Source organism: Sinocyclocheilus anshuiensis, unplaced genomic scaffold (assembly GCF_001515605.1).
Source record: "Sinocyclocheilus anshuiensis isolate Anshui unplaced genomic scaffold, SAMN03320099.WGS_v1.1 scaffold2, whole genome shotgun sequence".
Classification (NCBI taxonomy): Eukaryota; Metazoa; Chordata; class Actinopteri; order Cypriniformes; family Cyprinidae; genus Sinocyclocheilus; species Sinocyclocheilus anshuiensis.
Genome location: NW_015542337.1, coordinates 947,786 through 957,447, shown reverse-complemented (window position 1 = coordinate 957,447; position 9,662 = coordinate 947,786). Strand labels below are relative to the sequence as shown.

Sequence of the window (9,662 nt, the reverse complement as noted above, 5' to 3'; positions counted from 1 at the left end):
GAATGTGATTAATGTAGACGTAGACTGCCGTTCTAATTACTTCGTTTAATAATAAAGAATGTAGTGTAGTGCACAGACTTTATAATAATTGTGAAATTTCTGTTTATTTTGCTGCACCGGCAGCTATAGGGTTAATGCAGGAGAGACGAGCAAGTAGGCTGGTGCGCCTGTGATACAGCTGTTCTGCATTCTGATTAAAAGTTAAGACAGAGCGTCTTTTGTCTGTCGTTCTTCAAACATTACAGTAGACATATTTTGGTTTACAAACTGTATTGTTCCATCAGTTAATCACATTAGAACTCAGCTAACGTATCCACCATTATTGTTTTAAGTGTTCACAGTTTAGCAGCTAAACTTTAGCTGTGGGCATTCGCTTGAATAAGTGTTTTTTGTATTTTATGTCATTATTATAAGAACGGATTGGAGCACTATATTATTGTTTTATGCAAAGGTGCTTTGTCAATGGTAGCGTGCGCTAACTTGCTCATGGACTCCTCTCTGTGCCAATCACAGCAGGCTTGGCCAGTTTTCTGACCTTAGATGCATTTAAACCTGTTGTAGGGGACTCCAACACAATATTAGGACACTTTAAAATACCATATGACCTGCTCTTTAAATCAAGATGAATTTTCTAGACAAGTACAAATTATTTTATTGTTTTCAGAAAAAAACAAGTCAAAATTAAGTGAGGTTTTGCTTAGAACAAGCAAAATAATCTGCCAATGGAGTAAGCAAAATAATCTTATTTCAAACAGAAAACAAGACTATTTTGCTTAGGCTACCCCACTGGCAGATTATTTTGCTTGTTTCAAGCAAAAACTCACTTAATTTTGACTTGTTTTTTCTGAAAACAAGACAATAATTTTTACTTGTCTAGAAAATATTTTGTATATAAATAACAAGACAAAAAATCTAAGAAAAGCATTTTTTGCTGTGTAAAGGCTGAAAACCTGTCATGTAAAGTAGGGCTGAAACGATTCCTCGAGTAAGTCGAGTTACTCCATTACAAAATATCATCAAGGCAAATGATTTGCCTCAAGGCTTCGTTTAGTCCATTTACTGTAACTACTTGTCACACGAAGAGTGCCAGTTTCCACCTCTAAAAATCAGCATGATTACAAATGTGATACTGATTTTATGCAACAGTTCAATAAACAAGAAGTTAATATTAAGAGACTTACGTTTTAGACACCATTGCCTGTAGTGCTCTATTTCGCCAACAAAAAATAGTTCCAAACACAGCCACAGCACTGTTTTGCGTCTCTGAGCAACATGACAGTGTTTTGTTCCTGAATGAATCAACCGTTTAAATGATTCATTCAATAGCAATGAATCATTATTAACAGGGACTTGCTGCCACCTACTGGCGGTTTTAATTTCACATTTAAAGGCACAATATGTAAGATTTTCGTAATAAAATATTGCAAAAACTACTTGCACAGTGTGATATATTTCATGCAGTTGTGTATTTATGTTATCCCAAAAGTTCCCAAGGATTTGTAAATCCAGAGAATTCCCATTTTAAATAATGACTCGCCCCTGGTCATTGTCGCCTATCAATTATGTAATATCCGCATATCCTCAGTTTCCGCTTGTAGAAACTATGGCAACACACGGACACAAATGCTGCACAGATAAACTAAATCCATTACAGCTGTCGCAAATTAAACGAAAATGAAATGAAAAGTGTTGACCGCAGCATTAAATTTAGATCTGCTCAATGTTGCACCATGATTTTTTTTATGTGTTTTTATAGTGTTGCGCATTATAACCAATCACACACGAGTCCGTTGAGCTTATGAATGCAATGGCCAATCAGTGCACGCACTCGCTGACTGAATTCAGCTCTCGCGCAAATTCTCTCATCATAAACAAGTGCAGATGTACGTATGACATAAGAGATTCATTCATCAAACCGTGTATAGACAGCTTTACTAATTATAAGGGGAGTTTTCTGAGAGTGCTTAAACTCGCGCTAGACTTAAGTCAGTCATATGTTCTTTAACAATGTAAATGTTCTTTGCTCGCATTCTCTGTATAATTTATTCGCTGTTTGAATAACTGTGGAAAGTACAGGTAATAAAAAATTTATTAATTACCTCATCCGTGAAAATCCACCTTCATAGCGTCATCAAGCTTCGCCTTTGTTATTGTTTTGAAAATGCTAGCTCTAATGGCGAAAACTTACATATTGTGCCTTTAAAGTATCTTTTCATTTGTAAAATAATTGTAAATATCAGTATTCAATGTTTTATGTTTAAAATAACTAAATATTATTTATGCATTTGTAATTGCAGGTTAAATACATTCATGTCCCTCTGAGCTGAATTAAATAGGGTAAATAGGCCTACATCTAAATGCCTTTTCAGATGCAGCTTCTGTTTCCTCGGCATTGCAAAGATGAATTTTGTTGATATTGATATAATTTGTTTGGTAACAGCCCAAATGTCTTATTATTCTAATTGACTGATTAAATGTAAGAATTTGATTCAAAAGATAATGCTCACTTTTGGAAAAATAAAGGCTTTATAAAGGTAAAAATGCCCATAAAATGTAAAAATCAATTTGAACTCAATCAGTGCTATGAACTGACCAGTACACAGAATATGAAAGATATCAAAAACAAGTTGTACACACACACACACACCAGTACGTAGAGAGACATTTAAGAGGGTTTATTCTCCAAATAACTCTAATTTCATGTTGCAGAAAAATGTGTTTAGAAATTGTGTATGGACTCTTGTTCTTGTTCCAAGTTACTTTCCTGTCCACTGACTTACAAAAGCCACAAAGCCTTCCAAGAAGACAGTGAAGGCTTGTGTCATGCTTGAGCTTTAGTTAGGCTGAAACTTGAAAGTTAAGTTGTACGACATAAATGCAATGTTTAGGTATTATTATTATTTTTATTACTATTATTTTGATTTATGCCTTAGTTTCAGTTTGTACTGTTTACCTTTTTTAAAGTAAAGTGAAATTGATTTTTATATTTCTTGATTTATGCCTTAATTTTAGGTTGTAATGTTTACCTTTTTAAAGTAATGTGAAATAGATTTTTGTATTTTTATTTCTTTATTTTCTTTTTTATTCATAATTTTATTTTAATTTTTTTATTGATATATTTGTATTTGCATTTTGAATGTAATTTGGCAATTAAATGGGTTTAGTTTTCACAGTTATTAATGTTTGCTATTTCAGCAATAAAAATGTAAAATTTTCTAAAAAGGAAACAAATTAGTTGTTTATTTTAAGAGACCTATCTTATTTTCTCTTGTATATCTAGCATTGCTCTTTAATAAAGAAAAATGACTTCTTATCCGATTACTCGATTAATCGATGGAATAATCGGTAGAATACTCGATTGCTAAAATAATCGATAGCTGCAGCCCTAATGTAAAGTATAAATTGAAAGTAGAAGTCGACCGATTGATCGGCTGGCCGATTAATCGGACGATTTTTGGCATATTTTAATAATTCGTCATCGGCTAATTGTGCTGCAAATTAGGCCGATTTATAGGCAGGCGCATCTGCGGGCAACTACGCATTGTTGTGGAACGCCGGAGAATCTCTCTCTGGCTGCGTGAGAGACGGAGCAACTCACACTCTGCAACCGTTTCTTGTTCACACACAGCTTCAGCTAATGATGGCAGGGCAAAACAGACCATTTCGAAAGCGTGCTTATTTGATTACAGCCGTTACCGGGGAAACCCGCTCCAACAGCGCATTGAATTTGCATTTGCAAGTCTGTGGGAAACACTGGTGTCTGTCAGCAAACATAAACAAAAGCATGCTTCAGAACTGTTTTGAGAAGGTGCTTAAGTTTTGAGCCATGTATTATTACTCTGAATTAGGCTACTACTACTAATTCTATATTGTACCCTGCAATAATCATTTACTGAAACTCACTTTTATGAGATGAAGAAAAAAAAATAAAAGAAAATCGGCCAAAAAAATCGGCATCATATATCGGCCATCGGCTGCCCTGATTTCTAAATATCGGCATCGGCCAGTGAAAAACCCATATCGGTCGACCTCTAATTGAAAGCAAATGTTTGGTTAATCAATAAACAAGCATTGGTCAAATTCTCTTACCTGTTTGTAGAGCCATCCACGTACCACTACAGGAACACTGGGATTCCGCTTTATGGCATGATCCCGTTTGCCAAAGCTATGAACCCTTCCACTGGACTTGGATCCCTATATCACACACCAACACACACACACACATAAACTGAAGATGACCAGGGGGATTGAAAGCTCATTCATCAACTATTAGTCTGGACAATCTGCCAGGGGTGCACAGCTGATCTTACACACCATCCGTTGGCATTCTGTGGGCAAAGCAACATAAGCCTACATACAGCCTACCACTCACACATGCCAGAGCACTCATACAACTAATACATCACCACTGCATGCCATCGCTGCCAACGACAAGAGCTACAAGCACTCATTCATCTAGAATAGTCCAAATGCAGGCAGGAGATGAGATGACACAGGCAGCGTTCCAGCTGCTGCATTCCTCCGTGTCTCTTTAATCAAACTAGGGCATTCGGTCGTCACAACATTTCAGTTACTTTTGCACATGCACTCTGAGAGGTAATATGATGATATGATTATAGTATTATCAAAGCCCCTGTTATGAAACGATAAGCTAGCTATCATATCATACAGCTGCTGTTTTTGTACAGCAAAGGTCTTATTTTTTAGATCAATGTCAATAATCCATGTAAAATATCGGTGAGGGATACAAGATTTACAAATGGATTCAAATATCTTCTAATTTTATTTTTTAAGGAATAACGGAATTAAAATACTGTAATTATTCAGTCCCTCTCAGGCTCTTTCTATACAAATATAGTTCACAGTGACCAAGTCTGTAATGCTCCAAAAAGAAAAACATATCCTAAAAAGTATCATAAAGATGGTCCAAATTTTGTATGAGGAACAAGCTAAAATCAAAGTCATTATTCACTTTAATATTAATTTCCATTTATGCTTGTGTATATGTTGCATTTGCAGACAGAATTTTACAAAAATGCTCTTTTTTTTCCAGAGCTTGAGAGATGTCACTATGGTCTGTATGAAAAGTCGCGTAAATATTCTTCAAAAACGTCTACTTTCCACTAAAAAATACCCATTGTGAAAAAACCCTTGTGTGTTTACTTGCACTGAATGTGCACTTGTAGTGTAGTTTAAATTTTGAAAGTATATTTAAAAAAAAAATGTATTTGCAGATAATATACCCTAGTAAAAAAGTAATATATTTAAAATACATTTATTTCATACTAAGTATAGTTCAAATCTATTAACATATTTACTGACAGATAACTAATATGAACTTTTCTTAATATTAAGTCTAAAATGTGTTTTAATGTCACTTTTGATGAGGATTGTTTGATCTTTGAATAATATCGGACTTTAAATACAAAATATTTAAAGTGTACCTGAAGTATACTTGCAATAATTCCACTTTAGCACAATAAAATATATTAAGTCTATCTTTAAGTGTACATCAGCACTACTTCTGCACAATTAAAGTGTATCAAGTACAAAATTAGTTGTTCCAATTTAGCAGTATACCAGTTAAGTATGCCAGTTTATTATACTAAAAGTACAATTGCAGGACATTTTATTAAGTACATAAATATGAAAATGTATTTGTAGTATACTTAGCATGAAATAAATGTATTTCAAATACAAAAGGCCACTTAAATGTACCTTAAAAAAGTACACGTTCACAGCTGTTTCCCTAACACACTTCAGTACATTTTTAAAAAGTGTACTTTGTAATAGTCAAATTAAGTTTTATTTTAAAGTACATTTTAAATCATTTTGTCAAGTTAATATATTTTAAAAGCACTAAAATGCAACTTCATCATTACAAATGTGTACTTATGATATATTTAAATACATGACATACAAGTGCCAATAAAAATTGCATTAAAGTACATTTAAGTTATAGAAAAATGTCAGTACATTCGGCAGTACACTTCATTGACAACAGAAGTAATTATGAAATTACATAAAGATGTACTGAAGTCCTATTTAAGTGGGTCAAAAAAGTTCAGCTAACCATATTTAATAGAAATATAAACTATAATACATTTTTATTTAATTGTAAATAAAATGCAATTAAGTGTCTGAAAATATTATATTCAGTTTGCACCTGAGTATTTTATTTTAAAGTCAATTATTTCCATAATAAGCACTCTTTTTTAAAAGTATGCTAAAGTATACTTCTTTTACACAATTTTGGAACTGTCCTAAAAATGATGAAATTGTACTTATTGGGTGGATCATTCTTTTATATATCTGGGAAAAAAGCATGTTATTCAGCTCATGTGCATCCCAAACAATGCATCCTTACACAGATATGCACCAAATCACTCACAATCCGAATCAAAAGCCGTTTCATTGGTCTTCTGTGTCTGCTCAGAGATGGCAGTCAAGGGCTCTGATCACTCTGTGTTTGTCACCAGCACTTGGGAATTGACGCATCAGCACAGAAGAATAAACACTCTAATTACCAGGACAGATGCTAACCAAGCATAGAGAATGTTCTGCATCAGGAGTCTTGTCAAGCTAACTTGCTCGTCTCATTCTATGTAGTGTCTTCTACTTCTATCTCTATAAAATACCAGTTTTATTTTCTTACCATTTGACTAGTTTTGTTGTCCAACAGGATCAGGTTGTTACTGACCTTTGAGCCTGAAGTGGTGTCCAGAGTTGAAGAAGTGACGGCAGTCGAGGCCTCACTAATGATGCTGGAGGGCCGTGTGGTCGACTGTGGCTGCTGCTTCAGCATGTGTCGGCCAGTCCTGCAGAGGAGAACACGGTTATGTTACGTTATGCTGCTAAATGGCTTTACATTTAACACATTTCATTAAGGCTGCACAATTTAAATCAGAATAAAACTGAAATCCTGATATTGCTTAGTGCAAAGGCTGCAATTGAATTAAATATTTTTGCTGCATGTTTCAGAATGAAAATAAGATAGATCAGTGATAAATAGCAACAGTGAAAGTAGTGCAAATAGAACTCAAGCACTGGAAGAAAAGACTGAGGGCCAAACAATTATAAAGCTGTAAAACTATGTACAAGTAGGAGTAAAAATCATAGAAACGTTTCAACTAATGTTCCGACATTTTTCGAACATGCTTTCCCATTTATAAGAAACAGTGTCAGACTTCCTGGAGAGACACTTCAGGAAAAAAACAAGTTCTTTAAAACCAAAGCTTCTGTTTGTTATAACACTAGCTGCCATTAGACTGCCTACTAAAATAACAGTTGGCTTCGTTGGACTGATTGAATAAGTTGCAGATAAAGTGACCGTGAAATGTTTGTGTTAGCACTCCCAGCAACTTTTATACGCAAGCAGCTTATGATTCATTGTTTTCAGTGTCTCAGAGCAGTAACTGTTGCTCCACATGGACAAATATCTCCATCTGCTCTGAGTTTGGAACGCTCCAACCATCTTCACAAACTGGCAAGAAAAAGTGCTTATAAAGAGGGTGTTGTCAACAATGAATAAGCTTTATTTTATTAAAATAAAACCTTGGTTTTAGTTTACTATGTAGAGTGTAATTTTATTTATTTAAAAAAATCATTTCATAATTCAGCATTCATTAAAAAAAAACATAAATACCCATTTATTATCATTATTTATGCAATTTTGAACCTAAATATTTCTTTCTAAAGCTACTTTTTATCTGTTTTTTTTTTGTCTATTCAATCATGTTCTCATTTAACACCATAATGATTTTAAATGATCTTTTAGGGGTAATTTCTTAGCCAAAATTGAGATTAACTAATTGCCAATCATTGCCAATCTTGTAATTAATTAGATTAAACATTTGAATCGCTTGACAGACCTAATTGATATATAATTTAAAAATATATATATTTTTTGAAGTTGTGCAGCAGCACAAACCGCACACAGCAAACCTGAAGAAAAAAAACACATACAAACATCTTAAATAGCAAAAAACAAAACAAAAAAAAAAAAACATTTATGTTACACAAATAATTATGTAAGTATGAAAAATGGTTACTACTAATGAGGCAAAAAAAAAAACCCAGACAAAACCACTTCTCAGCACAATCAAGGCCATATAACAGTTTTGCCATGTCTGCCTTAGTATAATAGCCCATACTCCCCATAATTACCATACTATTACTGCATTATAATAGCAATGGCTAGAATTTCAGGTTGTTTTCCAGAATTTCACATCAGTGTAAAAGTGAAATCCTCTTCCTATGTGATCAGAAGTCTTAGTATAGTTGAGTGCTAGCATATGATAAAGTTGAGTCTGTGGCAAAACATGACATTTAAAGACTGACGGGAGCTCTGCATGGTGACATTCATGACAAAAAGTATGTTTCATGCCTCTCAGGAATTTGACATGAAAGTTACACTTCCTATACAGACTGTAACCATATTTTCAACCAAACCATCACAGATATTGTTACTAAAACTGGGGTAACTTAGCCAGGGCCGCCGCTAGCAATTTTGGGCCCTATGAAAGAATATGAGTTTGGGCCCCCTACCGCACCAAACATACACTATATTGCCCAAAGAATTGGGACCCCCCCCCAATGAACAGGTTTGACTACTTTAGTAATTTCCATGAGTATAAATCTCAATGTTCAAGCATATAATGATATTCTAGGAAATTGTGTGCTTCTAAGTTTATACCAATACTTTGAACAGGACCCTTTTCTATTCTAACAGGACAATGCCTCTGTGTATAATGCAAGATTAAAAAAAAAAAAAGGATTGATTCAGTCAGTGTGGAAGAACTTGACTGGTCTGCATAAAGCCAAGTCCTAATTCCAGCTGAACACCTCTGGTGTGACTTTAAATGCAGACCTTGAGCCAAAAACTCATCACCAAACACAACACACCAAACACAAACCTTGCCTTATACACAGAGGCATTGTCGTGTTAGAATAGAAAAGGGTCCTGTTCAAACTATTGGTATAATATTAGAAGCACACAATTCCCTAGAATAGCATTATATGATTAAACATTAAGATTTGTACTCATGGAAATTACTAAAGTAGTCAAACCTGTTCATTAGAAGGGGCTGTCCCAATACTTTTGGCAAAATAGTGTACAAGCCATACTAGCTATTCAAAATCAGTCTTCAATTTAATAATATTGACCTATTACTTTTGCTATTGCTTTTGACCATTAGGTATCAGTAACATAATTCATTCAGAACCTGTTTTATGGACATAGACTTTCTGTACCACACTATTCTGCTGATATGGAATGAGTTTGACTACTTAATCAGTTATATTAATAAAAAATCCTAAAATAATCAATAGGATACCCCACAGCAGCATTTCCAGCAGTATCCAACATTTCTCAATCATGATCTTACTCAGCTAAATGTGACTGTTAGCTTAACAGCTGTATTCCTTGTTTGCTAGCTACCTATGCACATACAGCATACAATGTTAAAAATGTTCTACATTATGAACCTTAACCAAAAAACCTTTAGCTTCATAAACTGTAAATAAATTGTGACCCTGCCTGTGGAAACCCAGCTAGTTTTTTTTTTTAAAACAGTGGATGAGTAATTCACTACATGATTTGCTTAATAAAAGCCTCCTTTGAGATCGTTTTGACAGACATGTTTATTGTGTATTATTTTCAA

At 34.1% G+C, this 9,662-nt stretch overlaps 1 protein-coding gene across 1 annotated transcript in view; it reads right to left on the bottom strand.

Annotated features, from left to right (window-relative positions):
- The window catches only part of LOC107691135 (pleckstrin homology domain-containing family A member 7-like), a 124,973-nt gene that overhangs the window by 56,228 nt on the left and 59,083 nt on the right, over positions 1–9,662 (bottom strand). The window contains exons 5-6 of the mRNA XM_016489620.1: positions 6,701–6,818; positions 4,090–4,194 (exon numbers count right to left, since the gene is read on the bottom strand). Coding sequence (XP_016345106.1) covers positions 4,090–4,194; positions 6,701–6,818 — 223 coding nt within the window. The remainder of the gene's footprint in view (positions 1–4,089; positions 4,195–6,700; positions 6,819–9,662) is intronic.